The following is a 16,560-nucleotide window of genomic DNA, read 5'->3' on the forward strand; positions in this document are numbered from 1 at the left end:
TGGGTAACACCTCATTTGTACATTAAATCTGATGATTTAAAGCAATAGTATTAAACTCATATAGAAATAGATCTTAGGAGCAGCTAGGTGGTGCAGTGGATATAGTACCAGCCCTGAAGTCAGGAGGACCTGAGTTCAAATCTATCTTCAGAAACTACACTTCCTGGCTGTGTGACCCTGGGCAAGTCACTTAACCCCCAGTTGCCACAACAAAAAGAATTAGATCTTTCCATATTGTATATTTAGGAACTCTGCTAGCTGCAGCGTTGCGTTTCACATCTTTTCCTTAAAAATTCAGAGAAAGAAGCAGCTAGGGGAATGAAGTACTAGGTCTAGAATCAATACTACTGGAGTAGCCTGACCTATTAGTTGTGTAACCTTGGCCTCTGTCTGCCCCAATTTCCCCTCAAAATGGGGGTAATAATAGCACCTATTTCCCCAGGGTTGCTGTAAGAATGAAAAAAGAGATAATATTTGTAAAGCACTATATGCAGTATCTGGAAAGCTTAGTAGAAGCTTTATGCAATTTTCTCTCTTTCCCATTAAAATCTGACAATGTAGTATGAAGAAAAGCCATTTCAAGGACTATTTTGAGAGCTGGTGGGTACCATAAGGCATTATGAACCCTCAGTTCATTTGCAAGTAACTCTTTTAAGACTTAGGAGAGTAAAACTCCAAAAAAATGAAAAATCATACAACTTATTTGGAGTTGAGAGGGGATTCAATAAAAGATTGTTGATTTCATAGGGGAAATTTGGTATGTTGGTAGTTTTAGGAGGCTCTGATTTAAGCCACTGGAAGTATTGGGGCCAAGACTAAGAGTCTGATGAGAAAGAGTCTAATGATGAAAAGGAGATGATTCAGCAAGAAGTTAAAAAAAAAAGAAATAAATAAATAAAAGAAAAGAAAAGGAAAAAGAAAGGAAATCAGTTGTACACTGGCTGCAGAAATTAATAGCTGGGCTGACCGTAAGGCTTTGGCTCCTCCTGATCGGGTGAAAAAGTTTTAATTATTGCCCTTGAGCGCCACCTAGACTTCAGATGGAAAAATTGGAAAGAGAAAGATTTTTGCAGTGTTTCATTTTTGAAAGAGATGCTGAGGTAGATTTGGATGGTGTAGAATTTTTGTGAGAAAGCTGGCTAGATTTGCTTGCTTTGCTCAAGGAGTCAAGCGAGATACTTGACTGGGAGTTCTGTTTGCAGAAATCTGATTTTACTCCTTGTTCATCCTTTCATTCATAAGCCTAGCCGTTCTCTTTGACAAGAACACTTAGAATACAAACAAAGTGAAATGAGAAGAGATAACATTGTACATAATAACAGTGATATTGCAGGGGAATCAACTATTGTTTGTACTTAAAATTTTTTACATTTTTGAGAAATACTTACAATTTTGAGAAAAATATTTAAACAAAATATTTAAAAAGAGGATTTATTCAACTACATAGCTTAGAAATAGAGCCTTCCCTCTCACAGCTGTTTTGTCTGCATCCCATAAATTTATGTTGTCGTTCTCATTGGTGCCCAACAATGAGGTGGCACAAATATGTTGTGGAAGAACTGAGTTCAAATTCTACTTCAGAAGTTATTGACTGTATGGCCTTAAGTGTAGGGCAACTAGGAGGAGAGGAAGCCAGCCCTAGAGTTCGGAATCCCTGAATTCAAATCTAGCCTTCGGACACTTACTAATTGAATGACACTGAGCAGTAATTTCTCTTAACCCCGTTTGCCTTACTTCCTTATTTGTAAAATAAGCTGGAAAAGGAAATGGCAAACCACTCTTGTATTTCTGCCAAGAAATCCCAAACAATTTCAGATAGAACTGGATACGACTGAAATGACTAAACTGGCATAGGGGATGAAGAACTGCATTGAGGTCTCTTGACCATTTGATAGCTGTATCCCAGGCTAGTCTATTAACCTCTCTCAGCCTCAGTTTCTTTATCTATAAAATAAAAATAGCAACACTGTAAGAATCAAAAAGTAAATAACATGTATCAAGTGCTGGGCAGATCACATTGTTGACATTTCTTTGATGAAATTGTCACTTGTTTATGATTTATTCTCTGATTCACCAATTCTTTTGAATTAGTCTCTTTTTGAGTTCTAGTCTTTTTTCCTAAAGAACTTATTTTTCACTTTTTCTCAATTACAAGCCAAGTAAAACTGACTGTAAATGAATAGATAAATATTTACAAAAATATGAAATTCCCAGAATAACAGAACAGGGAATAGAAAATGTAAATACCCTGATTCTCAGGAAAAGAAATTGGTAGAACATCCTCGTGAACAGTGCAACCTTTTTCCCAACCCCCATGGGCTGCTGGCTGCCAACCTCCATTGGTCGCTCCCTTTCAGATATTTGTTTGTCTTTATAGGGAGAAATAGAGGCTTGTTCCTTGATCTTTCATGACCCTTCTTAAACTTAAGTCAACCATGGTGGGTTTTTTGGGGGGGAAATATAATCTTCATACAAACCTTTAAGATAAAGGTTTTTTGATAGGCAATTTTACCACACAGACTGTAACTTAATCTATAATCTCTATGGACCTCAGTTTTCTTAGCAATACAATGGAAAGAAATACCTATATCACATATTTATTCTGAGTATCAGGCAAGCTCTAAAGTGATATATAAAGATTTCAGGGAAAAAAATCCACTTACCTAACATAAATATGCTTAGCAACTTTGTTATAATAGCAAAAATCTGGAAATACTGATGTGTTCAACCAATTAGAAACAGAACAAATTATACTGTATGAGTGCCATATATTATAATCATTGCATCATAGGCAAATATAAAGATTAAAAAAGAGATTTGGAAAGATGATTATGAGATGAAGAAGAACAGCGATTTATAGACTGAACAAATAAGTTCACTAATCCTAATTGTGTGGTAACAATAAAATGTGGAAAACCACAAGAGAAATAATGCAGAAAGATGTAAGAAATAAGTATGTTGTTTTGTTGCTATCTTGTTGAAATTAATGTGTGCATAAAAATCAAACCCCAAATGACAGAAGTTTGTGATTTTGAGTGACTGATTTTTTAAATTCTTGTTTGCATATTTGAATATTTTGTTGATGGTTACTAAGGTCACTATTTTAAGAAAATAAATGCTTCAGATAGTAAGTGTGTATATGAAACATTCATATAGTACATGAGTGTGTGTGTGTGTGTGTGTGTGTGTGTGTGTGTGTGTGTGTGTGTATTAAGATTAGGCAGGTCACCTTAGGGAAGATTTGTTTTTTCCTCCTGCTACTTATAGCCAATACAATCTACAAAGATTGTAAAACTGTTTGTTTTTTTTCTTTCTCAGAATACTGTGTTAAAGAATGGTACTGAGATATTTGACTCCTGGGAAAACCCACCTCCTCCAATATATATGCAGTTCTATTTCTTCAATGTCACCAATCCAGATGAAATCCTCCAGGGGGAGGACCCTCATGTGGAAGAAGTGGGACCATATACCTATAGGTAAGTTTTAAATCACCTCCTAGTTTGCTAATCCAAGAAAGGCTCCCATGTCCTGGGTAGCCTTCTTGTGGAGCCAGGTACTTGTTACTGCTAGGGACCAACTCAACCTACTGTATGTGAGAAAAAAAAATCAGTGCTTGTCTTAAATCCTACTGTTTGTTGTCCAGTCAACCACTAAGCATTTATTAAGCACCTACTATGTGCTAGGCACTATGCTGAGTGAAATAGATGAAAAGAAAAAAAATTAAATAGTCCCTGCTGATGGGGTGTAGCTTCTAGGGGAAATACGGCAGTAATCTTGAGATCCCTTGACTGTTTGATAGCAACACCAAAAGTGTGAAGGGGAAGGATAAAATATTATAGTCAGGTAGTAAAGGCTCTTTATCAAATGTAAGTGTTTATTTGTATTTTATCCTAAAGGCAATAGGAGTCACTGGAACTTTTTGAGAAGTGAGGTGATGTTTTTTGGACCCTTGCTTGAGGACTATTCATTTTGGTAACGGTGAAGAGGATAGAGGATGGTTTGGGAAAAAAGGAAATACTTGAGTCTGGGAGATCAATTAGGAGATTATTGTACTATCCCAAGAGAGAAGTGATGTGGCCCTGAATAGAGCTCTGTTAATAGAGCGAAGAGATGCTATAAACTTGGGATAGATAAGACTGGACAATTGATTAGATGTGCTGTGTGAGGCCATGGAAGAACTGAGCGTGATTGAGGTCACACCAGTGGGTGGCTGAAAGGAGAGTAGGATCCTTGAAAATACTAAGAGAGACAGATGGAAAAGACAGTTGATTCAATTTTTGGATATATTGGGTAGATTAACAAAAAGGATTGCTTAGTGTTCAAAATGTATCTCCCTCAATCTCAGTTGGAAAAATAGAAGAGCAGTTTTTTTTTTCCTGAGACTCAATCTCCCTTTCTTACCCAGAAGTTGGTTTTGTTTGTCCTTTGTTCTTGAAGAGGATCATGTCATAACACATAAGTGAATTGGATTTAAGTAAGAGAAGGCGCCTCTTTTTACCCTTCCAGAGCCACCTTGGTCCAGAGGCAAGCCCCAGATCAGGATGACTAGAGATGGCTCTGGATGTCAATGGGAAACCTTGTTCTTTTTAAGCTTAGATCTTCCACAGATCTCAGTTTGACTGAGGCCATACCTATTGAGTGATTAAAGCTAGGTAGTAATAGAGGCAAAGACTCTCTCACTTAATGCCCCCCCCCAAAAAAAAGCCTAAATAAATGAATGAATGAATGTGGGAGAGGAAAACTCTGGGTTTCTGGCCAAAGCTATTATTTACATTCAATCTGAGTCAATCAGAACCTAAATAATTGGATTAGAAATACAGAGAACACTCAAGGGGCCATTCTTAATACTGATTGGCACAGAAGCTTTAATTGATTTTGTTTTTCTGATCTGGGCCAATTTCCTTTTCCTTAGGTTCTCTGATAGCCCTTTTCACCCCAGGGCTCAACATGTTGGTCCCAGACTTACCCAATTGGCTTTGCAGATGGAACAAAGCCCTTCACTTTGTGTTTGAAAAGTGAAAATTTTGTGACCAATCACCAATCCTGAGGACTTCTCTGTATAAAAGGTTCAGATATGTTTCAAGGAAAGATCCCTGTAAAGAGTTTAATGTGGTACTTAGCAGCTGTGATAATTATGATGGCTGGGTGGCAGCCATGTGGTAGAAGGGATAAATGCAGAAGAACTGGGAGAGTCTTTAGAGAGAGTGTCAATCAGTTATAATTTTCCATATTTGCTTTTAGCCATTAAGGAGTTCTGGCTCTCCTCCCCTTGGATTGGAAAGTGCTCTTTAGTGTTTGGATTGGGGAAGAAACAGAAACCTAATAATAACTAACATTTGTATAGAGTACTTTAAAGTTTACAGAGCACTTTTATGTAACATTCCATTTGATCCTCAAAACCTGACAGAAGTTGAATAACTGACCAGGTTCACACAGCTATAAATGTCCAAGGTAGGATTTGAACTCATTCAGAAATTTTTTGTTTTGAGCCAAATACATTCTATAGGATTTCAAAACTTAATTTGAAGAATTTAATGGATTACCATTGTGAGTTTACTTCTGTTGTAGATAGGTATTCAATTTTCCTTTTTAAAAAGTTAAAGTTGAGGGCAGCTATATGGTACAGTAGGAGTCAGGAGGACCAGAGTTCAAATTGAGCTTGAGACACTTAATGCTCCTAGATGTGTGACCCTGAAAAAGTCACTTTACCCCAATATTCTCTCTCTCTCCCTCTCTCTTCTCTCTCTCTCTCTCTCTGTCTGTCTCTCTCTCTGTCTCTGTCTCTCTCTCTGTCTCTCTGTCTCTCTGTCTCTCTCTGTCTCTCTGTCTCTCTCTCTGTCTCTCTCTGTCTCTCTCTCTGTCTCTTTGTCTCTCTGTCTCTCTGTCTCTCTCATACACACACACACATACACAATGGAAAAGTTATGAAGCTAAGTTCATATGTATAGCAGGGAGTCTGGATTTGTTTGCTTTCACATTTAGATCACCTTGACCTTAAGAAATGAATGTGTTCCTTGTACCAGTGCTTAGTACAATTCTTAGCACATAATAAGTTCTTAGTAAATGCTGATTGACTGATTGACCAGCAGACATGGACCACATTTTGCATAAATGTGCAGCAATATGCCACTTTTTAGGCATTTCATTTAAATGAGTTTTTCAGATAATTTATAATGCTCTTATGTTCAGAACTTAGGAAATCTTTAACTATTTTGGGTGGATATTTTCTCTAAAGGATATCTGATGACTGAGTTGCTTAGAATAGCCATTCACTTCTCTGTCCTCTATAAAAGTTTTTACTGAATATAAATTAACCTTTACTGGATGCTTACAGTCATTCCATTGTATCTTGACTCCTCTTGGGATCTCTTGAATATAAAGACCTAGGCTATTTGCTTAGACAGACAATAACTTTTTCAATTCTCATAGGATTGAGATGTTTCTGTAATTTCTCAATTACTGCCCTTGCTGTCACCGTTCCCATAACTAACAGAACGTCCTTCTTTGAGTCTGTTGTTATGAGCCATAAGCTCTTGTTAACTGCACTCTGGGAAAACTAGAGTTCAGGTTTTTAGAGATAAGCATAAAATTAGGACCTGATGGATTCCTTTATGAGTAAAGTTCATGACATTGGTGTGATCTATTTTGCCCACTCAGAGATTGGTGGTGGCTAGAACATTAGACTTTGAACATCTTAGTTAGGAAGAACTGAGTTCAAACTCAACCTCAGACACTAGGCATGTGACTGGGCAAGTCATTTAATCTATTTGCTTTAATTTTTTCATGTGTAAAATAGGGATAATAATAGCATCCTCATATGGTCCTTTAGCAGATCAAATGAGAAAATTTAGAGCAACAAATGTAAATCTGTGGCTTAGCAGTGCTAAACATAAAATTATATTGTAAAACAGTAGTCATCAAAGCCATTTCATACTGGCTAAGAAATTGACTGGTAGGTCATTTCCCCAATTGATAAATGATCAGAAGATATGAAGACAAATTTCAGATGATTAAATTAAAACCATTTATGATTATATAAAAAGTGCTCTAAATCACTATTGATCAGAAAAATACAAATAAAAACAACTATGAGATACCACCTTACACCCCTCAAATTGGCTAAATATGACAGGAGAAGATAATAATAAATGTTAAAGGGGATGTGGGAAAATTGGGATACTAATGCATTATTGGTGGAGTTGTGAAATGCTCTAACCATTCCAGAGAGCAATCTGGAACTATGCCCAAAGGAGTATAAAACTGCACATTCCTTTTAACCCAGCTGTGCCATCACTGGGTCTGTATCCCAAGGAAATCATAAAGGAGGGGAAAGAATCTACATGTGCAAAAATGTTTATAGCAGCTCTTTTTGTAGTAGCAAAGAATTGAAAAATGAGTAGATGCTCATCAATTGGGGAATGGCTGAATAAGCTGTAATATATGAAGGTAATGAATATTATTGTTCTATAAAAATGATGAAGAAGTTGATTTTTAAAAAGTCTGAGGAAAAACTTATATGTACTGATAGTGAGTGAAACAAGCAGAATAAGGAATACATTGTATACAGCAACAGCAAAAATGTGCAAGGATCAACTATGAAAGGCTTGGTTCTTCTCAGTAGTTCAGTGATTGAAAGCAATATCAATATTGATTTTGGACAGAAAATGCCATCTGCATCCAGAAAAAGAACTATGAATATTGAATGGAAATCAACACATGCTATATTCACTTCTTTTTTCTGTTCTTTTTTTTCCTCCCATGGTTTGTTCTGCTTTTTTCCTCCCAACATGATTCATAAAGCAATGTGTATTAAAATAAATAAATTCAAAAAAGAGATTGTTGGTAACTTTGGAGAGAGCCATTTCAATTGAGGCAAGAATATTGAATAATGAAGCAGGAAGCCAAGTTCCAAAGAAGGGAATGAGAGGAAAGAAGAAGTACTCACCATTTGTAGACTTCTTTCAAGAAATCTAGCCATGAAAGAAAGAAGAGACATAGAACAAATGCTAACAGGGAGGGGCAGCTAGATGGTGCCATGGATAGAACACCAGCCATGACTTCAAATCTGGGCTCAGACTCTTACTAACTGTGTGACTCTAGCAAGTCACTTAACCTTGATAGTCTCCAAACCAACAACAAAGAACTAACAGGTCAGGTGGACCAAGTTAGTAAGTTTTGAAGAAGGGGAAGGCATGAGGGTGTTTGTAAGCATCAGGGAAGCAGGCAGTAAATAGCAAATCAATTAACCTTTCTGGGATGCATTTTCTCATCTGCAAAGTGAGAGGGTTGGAAGAAATGATCTCCACCATCCCTGCAATTCTACGTCTGTCATCCTGTGATCTTCTAAGTCACTTTGCTTTTCTGGGTCTCAGTTTTCTAACCTGTAAAATGAGTTGACTAGATCAGAGGATCCCAGCTGACCCACAGGATTGTGTGACATTTATATATAGACCAAAAGTCTTTATTTTGGTTCAGCAAGAGGAATATGCTATATTCCTTGTTCCTCTTGAGAATCATCTGATTATGACAAAGACAGTTTCTTAGGGTAGTCAGTCTTACACTCAGTCTGTCACAAGGATTTAAGAAGACGGTTGTGAAATCTTGGTCTTGCTTTTTTGGCAAGTACATTGATTTCCCAACTACTTGTAGGAGAACCTAGGAACCTACAGTGATTATAAGACTGTATGACTACACTGAGAATTTTAAAACTCATGTTTTTGAAGTACAAAACACGGAAAAAAATGAATAAGTCAATCCAGAGATATATATATGGGGAAAAAAAAAGGATCTAATCACAAAAATAGGATAGATTTTCTAGAAGTGAAAAAGTGAAATTTTCTCAGATAATCTAGGAAACCAGTTTCTTAGATGTTTATTTTTGATATTTATTTCTTATGAGATCTTGAGCAGGTCATTTCACCCCTTTCAGCCTCAGTTTCCTTACGTGTAACATGAGGTTGCTGGACAAGATGGCCTACAAGTTTGCTTCTGATCTGGCATATGCCCCTTTCTATGATGCACTGAGTATCATGAAATTAAAAGAGGAGAAATAAAGAAGTGATTAGAATTATAGCTTTATGGAAATGGATCTGACAACTCTTTTTTATGTTTTTCTAGCTTTTATCTGCAGTTTTTAATTTCCCATGTAACACTCAACCCCTAACATTTTCTATTGTCAAGAAAATCTGTTCTTACATTAATGAATGTAAAATTTTTGCTTGTTAAAGTAGTATCTTTTTTTTTTCAGACAAAACTTTAAAAAATATTTTTTCTATGTTCTAGGGAATACCGACCCAGAAAGAATATTCGTTTTTGGGATAATGGGACAAAAATATCTGCAGTTAACCCCAAAAGCTACATTTTTCAACGGGACCTATCTGTTGGAGACCCTGAAGTTGACTTGATCAGGACTTTAAATATTCCTGCCATAGTAAGTAAATTTAATATTATTATTGAGACAATTAGGTGGTACAGTGAGTAAATGTTATGGACTGAGAGTCAGGAACACCTGAGTTCAAGTCCCATCTCAGAAAATTATTAGCTATGTGAGCTTAGGCAAAACATTTCACCTTTTTCAACCTCAATTTCTTCATCTGTAAGTGAACAATAATAGTATCACCTTCTTTCCAGGGTTGCCATAAGAATTAAATGAGATAATATATGTATAATATGTTGCAGACATTAAAGTGCTATAAATTTTTATATTATAATGATGTATTAACTATTCCATGTATATATGTACACATAAATATTTATAATATACCATTATATTGTACAATACTTAAATTATAATAAGCAATAATTATACATATGACCATTCATATATTCTTGTATTGTTAATAATAATTACAGTATTAGCACTAAGAGAAAGGCAATTTTGAACTTAAAAACATTTTTACTAGAGTTAATGCTATCCTAGAATTATAAGTTCTACTTTTTCTTTCTTCCTTTATTTATTTATTTATTTATTTTTTTGCTGAGGCAATTGGGGTTAAGTGACTTGCCCAGGGTCACAAAGCTAGGAAGTACTAAGTGTCTGCTGAGAGCAGATTTGAACTCAGGTCTTTCTAACTTCAGGGCTGGTGTTCTATCCACTAATTGGAGAGTTAGATACCATCTAACATCTAGATAGTTAACTGGATAGTTAGATGCCATCTAACTGCCCCTAATTTTTCTTTCTTTAAAAAATTTAAGGGGCAGCTAGGTGGTGCAGTGAATAGAGTACCAGCCCTGAAGTCAGGAGGACCCAAGTTCAAATCTGGTCCCAGACACTTAACACTTCCTAGCTATATGACCCTGGGCAAGTCACTTAGTTCCAATTGCCTCTGGAAAAAAAAATACCAAATAGAATGGACATCCATATATACATAGCAGAATTTAAATAGAGGACTTTATATGTAACTATAGGTTTCTATTAATGTATAGCTTACTTTTCCTTCTATAGTTCTTCTGGTCGTTAAAGCCTTTTTAATTTTAGGGTTTGTTCGTTTGTTTGTTTGGTTTGGCCTTCTCTTACTAAGGGTTCAGGATTAGCACTTGTGCTAAAAAGTCAGCTTGTATTCTGATGTCCCAAAAATCTTAATGTAGTTTCAAGCTATTAAAAATTTCTGACAGGGTAGTCAGAAACTCTAGCTGTAGAATTCACTTAAAAGTTTTTTGCTTGGAATTTAAGCCATTATTAAATTTCTCCCCTTTTTCAATGTTTCTGAAATAACTTTTCCTCACTGTCTTATTTGATGCTGGCCAGTGAGAGTTCTAATGAAGCTACAAAGATCAAATCATTCTTTCAATAAGGACTTCATGGATAGGGCTGACTTTGAGCCTCTCTGCTATGTTTTCCCATTTGATCTTTCATCATGAGAACTTATTGATGGTTCCTTATTTGCCTTCAAAAACAGATCTCAGTTTTAAGAAACCGATTTCCAGGCCCTTTTATACCTAAGTAGTGAATTTTTAGGAAGGTTCAACAGAAGCTGCGTAGTGGAATGGTGACATTGATGCACTTGGTACTTTGGATATTGTCTGTCATCTGACTTTGCTTTTGCCTGTCAGACTGCTATGGAATGGACCAAAATCAATGTGCTGAAAGAAATCCTGGAAGGACTACTAAAGACATATCAGCAGAAACTGTTTGTGATCCACACTGTGCATGATCTACTATGGGGCTACAAAGATGAACTCTTCTCACTCATTAGTATTTTCAAACCAGATATCTCACCATACTTTGGCTTATTTTATGGGGTAAGTGGGTCTTCCTTTTAAGGAACTTTTTATTATAACAACAAAAGGCTTATCTCATTCTGAGGCTTTATTGTTCTACGATAACTAGTAAAGGGCTTCTTTATTCTAGAGCCATTGTCACTTTTTAAGGATGCCCACTTGGGTTTCTAAATGTTTCAAATAGTAACTTAAAAATTCCAGCTCATTGAGTAGCAGAGGACCATACAAGGGCGTGCTGGTAAATGTCTAACATATTGGGGAAGAATGTACTTATTAGATACTTTAAGTTTAATTTGAAATGTCAACATTTTCTCCATCACTGTCTTAAGTCTAGGCAATCAACAAAACCATAATTCAAGCCTCGATTTGTAAAGTATAAATGCTCACACTGACAATTTAACAATTGGATCTTCCAAGCCCATTCTGGGCTGCTTCTCAAACAACTCTCACAAATAATAATAAAAGTAGGAGGGCGATGGAGGATAATGACCTTATAAATAGATTTAACATATATTTAGGAATCAAGGGAAGAGGTGGAAAGGAGCCTGAAGACTGAGTTTATTTTCTGTATCTACTTTTATCTGATGCTAGACCCATCATTTGTCCTTTTAATGCCCTAGTTTCATTATTTGTGGGATGGAGATAATGACACTCCACTTATCTCAGTGAGATCTGGTGGGAATTTTATGTTGCTACCAGCAAAATTTTATTTTAAACAATACTATAAAGGAAATAAAATCTTGTATAAAGTAATCCAGGATAGAACTTTTCCTTCAGTAAGCATTTATTAGATACTCACTCAATGTGTACTAAGCACTGTTCCAGGTGCTATAGAAATAAAGACAAAAAATAATAGCAACAAAAAGACAGTTCCTGCCCTCAAGGAATTTCCATTTTTCTATTGTGTCCTTTTTTATTTAGAAATATTTTTTCATAGAAACCTTGTGTTTTTATATCACTTTCCCCACATATCATTCCTTTATCATCCTCCAAGGGAGATTTTCCTTAATTAAAAAAAGAAGAAATATATTCAGCAAAATTAATAAATACAGTGAAAATTCTGGCATTATATGCAGTACTCCACATCAATAGTCCCACACTTCTGCAAAGAATGCAGAGGTACCTTTTCATGTCTTTTTTTTTTTTTTTTTGGAGCCAAACTTAGTCATTATAATTTCATAGCATTCAGTCTTGATCTTTTTTCTGTTGTTCCTGTTGTTCTTCCTATTTTCATTGGTGTAGTCATTGTAATAATATTCTTCTGGTTCTGCTAACTTCATCTGCATCAGTTTATACAAGTCTTTTCTCCATTATTCCTCATTATTTCTCACAGCTCACTATTATTCCCTTACTTTTCTATCCCATAGCTAATTTAGTTATTCTCCAATCAGTAGACAATTTCTTTGCTTTCAGTTCATTGCGACTGCAAAAAGTAGTGCTAAAAATATTTTGCAGCATATGAGACTTTTCTTTTTTTTCTTTTTAAATCATTGACCCAAGGATATATGTCTAGGATCCTTAGTTCAAAGGGTATAGATATTTTGTCAATCTTGCAATTGCTTCCAGAACAGTTGAACGGTTTCAGAAGGAGTTTATCTTCTATTGGGAGCAATAACACACATATACAAACATAAATATGAAATATGTATAAATTAACTTTGGAGGAAGGTCAGGGCACAAGTCAGTTTGTTACTAATTCTACAAAAGGCACAATATAAGAGTAAGCCAGAGATGACACGGCAAGTCATATACAATGTTTGCCTCAGTTTCCTCAACTGTAAAGTAAAGATAATAAACAATATTTCCCAGGGTTGTCATAGGATCAAATGAGATAATATTTGTAAGACTTAGCATAATGCCCGGTACTTAGTAAATGCTTAATCAATATTTATTTCCTTCCTTCCTCTTTCAACTTACTGTTCAAAATTCCTTCTTATTCTGTATTCTGTAGCAGCAAAATTAAGTTTTGCAAAGCAAAAAGTTTCATAATAAAGACTTAACTTTTGAGTAACCTTATATTTTTACATTTTTTATTTCTAGAAAAATGGAACTGATGATGGTGATTATCTTTTTCTAACTGGAGAAGACAATTATCTTAATTTTACAAAGATTCTTGAATGGAATGGGAGAAGGTAAATCAGCAGACCTGTCTAGTCAGTGGCCTTTTTGGTGTTTTGCCTGCAATTTCCATTAATTTAAATATGAACTAGGTTTGTTAAGTACTGTCCATATTTTTTATTAAAAGCTGCTGCTGCTGCAAAAAAAAAAAATGTAGTTTCTGAAGCTAGATATTTCATTATGTACAAATGAAAGCTTTTTAGATGTATTATAACTCGTGGAGATGTGAATAGAAAGGCCTTTAAGTGTCTGGTCCCCAGCACTTAGTAGTCATCTACAGTGTTCTAGCCACTACTGTTTATGGATGACTTTAATTTGTATTGTTTTTATGGTGGTAGTAGATTGATATTTTTTTTCAGTATTACATCACTTTGGAAATGGAATGCATTTGTGGCAAGGCAGCATGGTAAATAGAGAGTTGTACATGGATTCAGGAAGATTCATGAGGTTAAAATTGGCTTCACACAGTTACTAGCTGTTAATCTTGGGAAAGTCACTTAATCTGTTTTCTTATCTGTAATATGAGGATCAAATGAGGTAATAATGTAAAGCATTTTGCTAACATTAAATGCTAAAAAATCTGATGATGATGATGATGATGATGATGATGATGAATATAGTCAAAAGTTCTTGTAATATTTATTAATGTGTTATGTTTTAATATTTGTCATGATCATGTTCATATGATAGCAGAATATGACTTTAATTTATTTTTACCTTAAAGAGAGCTGCATTTCTATCTTTTAGATCTAATCTCTATGAGGGAAAGTAACCAGTATTTTTGCCATTACCCAAATTATTTTGGGGGGCTCCAAACTTATTCTATAGGATTTCAGCATCAGAGATTCAAAGTTATCCTTATTTTTATTACCTGGTCAAAAAGCCATTTTAACATTTTAGATAAAATTCTCACCAATTAAATGGTGAGAAATCTTTACAAACTGAGTGGACTCAAAAGACTTAATTTACTTGATCATTCTTTGATCCTTCCCTCATCTTTTCTTGTTCTTAATTACAGGTCACTTAACTGGTGGACATCAGAGAAATGCAACATGATTAATGGAACTGATGGGAATTCCTTTCATCCGTTAATATCCAAAGATGAACTCCTTTATGTTTTCGTCTCCGATTTTTGCAGGTGAGAATAATAAAACTATTTCTGGAAGTCAACCTTACCCAAACTTTGAAAATGACTTTTTTGAGCACCATCAAACAATAAGAATAGGTTATGTGAAATATAAGTCACTAAATTGCTTCTGACCTATATCCCTCATGCTGATAAGTTATATGAAGTAGAGAGTCTAGACAGTCACCATTTTCTTTATATACCATAATTTACCCAACCATTCTCCAATTGATGGGCATCCATTAATTTTCCAGTTTCTAGCCACTACAAATAGTCACCATTTTCTTAATGCATTATTTGTCTACAGAGACTTCTCTGAATGTAACATGCCCATTTACCTGAATATAAGGAAGGATTTAAAAGCTGTTACAATTGACCTATAAATAGTTAAGTAGTGATCAGAAAAAGGGAAAAAGAGGGCTTTTGAGTTTTTATCCACACATCATGTGAAGGCAGCTGTAAAGCCAGTTCCTGGTTAATTCAGGTTGATTTTGGAACAAAATGAGACTCAAGTCACTGAGCCATTAAAAGTGGTTATTTTGCCTTAAAACAGTCATAAGATGAAACAAGGATACAGTGGCATTAGGCATTTTCAGAAACTGACATCTTTTTTTATACTGTTATCCCTTCCCCAGGGGTGCAGTGCCCTTTCAATCTGGAAAATTCATGTAAAATGTTTTGGTCCTCCCTTCATAGCAGAGAAGTCTGAATTACTATGGTATTAAAAGATAAAATCTTGATATTCTGCTATACATACATTTTATTCATTTCTGAGTTTCTAAATTTTTTCTGTCACCTTTACATGTTGTCTGCAGTTTCCACAAAACTACCAAAAAATTCCTATTTAATTTCTTACATTGATCCATGATATATCAAAACCACAATTGAGAAAGTTGCAATATGGAAGGGATAATTGCAACATGGAAACGTGTCTGCTCAACAAGGGGGGGATGTGGTGGTGACTTGAATGATCCTCAGGTATTCACCAAGTTGAAGAGGCCAAGCTTCCATGCAGATGGGACTTTTTATGTGCTTCAATGAAACAAGAAGCTCTGTTAAGGAGTAAAGGATTGGTCAGATCCCAGAGACAGCTTTTTTGCCTTTTAAGTCCTATCAAATCTAAAGTGAATTATTCCTGCACTTAGTAGTTTTAAGTAAGTTTGTATAGACACAATTTTTAAAAGTTTTTTTTCAAAATAAATGCATAGTTTTCAATTCACCCTTGCAAAACCTCATGTTCTAAATTTTTTTTCTCCCTCCCTTCCCTCTATCCCTTCCCTTAGATGGCAAGTAATCCAATGTGTTAAATATGTGCAATTCTTCTATACATATTTCCACAATTATCATGTTGCACCAAAAAAATGAGATCCAAAAGGAAAAAATAAGAAAGCAAAATAACAACCATTTTAAAACCTTGTGTTCCAATTCCCCCCTTTTCCCTACCCCTTCCCCTAGGCAGCAAATAATCCAATATATATTAAACATGGTAAAAAATATATGTTAAATCTAATACATGCATACATATTTTTTATTTTATTATTATAACTTTTTTTTGACCGTACATATGCATGGGTAATTTTTTTTTTTTACAACATTATCCCTTGCACTCATTTCTGTCCCAATTTTTCCCTTCCCTCCATCCCTTCCCCTAGATGGCAGGCAGTCTTAAACATGTTAAATATGTTATAGTATATCCTAGATACAATATATGTGTGCAGAACCGAATTTCTTGTTGCACAGGAAGAATTGGATTCAGAAGATAAAAATAACCTGGGAAGAAAAACAAACAAAAAAAATGCATGCATATGTATACAATTATCTTGCTTGCACAAGGAAAATCAAATCAAAAAGGGGGGGGGGGAAATGAGAAAGGAAAAAAAATCTAAGTAAACAACAACAAAAAGAATGAAAATGCTATGTTATGATCCACACTCAGTTCCTTTAACCCTCCCTCTGGGTGCAGATGGCTCTCTTCATCACAAGATCATTGGAACTGGCATCAATCATCTCATTGTTGAAAAGAGCCACGTCCATCAGAATTGATCACTGTATAATCTTCTTGTTGCGGTGTATAAAGATCTCCTGGTTCTGCTCAT

General features: G+C 35.2%; 1 protein-coding gene across 1 annotated transcript in view; it reads left to right on the plus strand.

Annotated features, from left to right (window-relative positions):
* SCARB2 (scavenger receptor class B member 2) overlaps positions 1 to 16,560 on the plus strand; it is a 67,499-nt gene that overhangs the window by 35,021 nt on the left and 15,918 nt on the right. Inside the window, exons 2-6 of the mRNA XM_074275682.1 lie at positions 3,319 to 3,476; positions 9,283 to 9,430; positions 11,053 to 11,241; positions 13,261 to 13,352; positions 14,357 to 14,476. Of these exons, the coding sequence (XP_074131783.1) occupies positions 3,319 to 3,476; positions 9,283 to 9,430; positions 11,053 to 11,241; positions 13,261 to 13,352; positions 14,357 to 14,476 (707 nt within the window). The remainder of the gene's footprint in view (positions 1 to 3,318; positions 3,477 to 9,282; positions 9,431 to 11,052; positions 11,242 to 13,260; positions 13,353 to 14,356; positions 14,477 to 16,560) is intronic.

This window comes from Sminthopsis crassicaudata, chromosome 6 (assembly GCF_048593235.1).
Source record: "Sminthopsis crassicaudata isolate SCR6 chromosome 6, ASM4859323v1, whole genome shotgun sequence".
Lineage (NCBI taxonomy): Eukaryota > Metazoa > Chordata > Mammalia > Dasyuromorphia > Dasyuridae > Sminthopsis > Sminthopsis crassicaudata.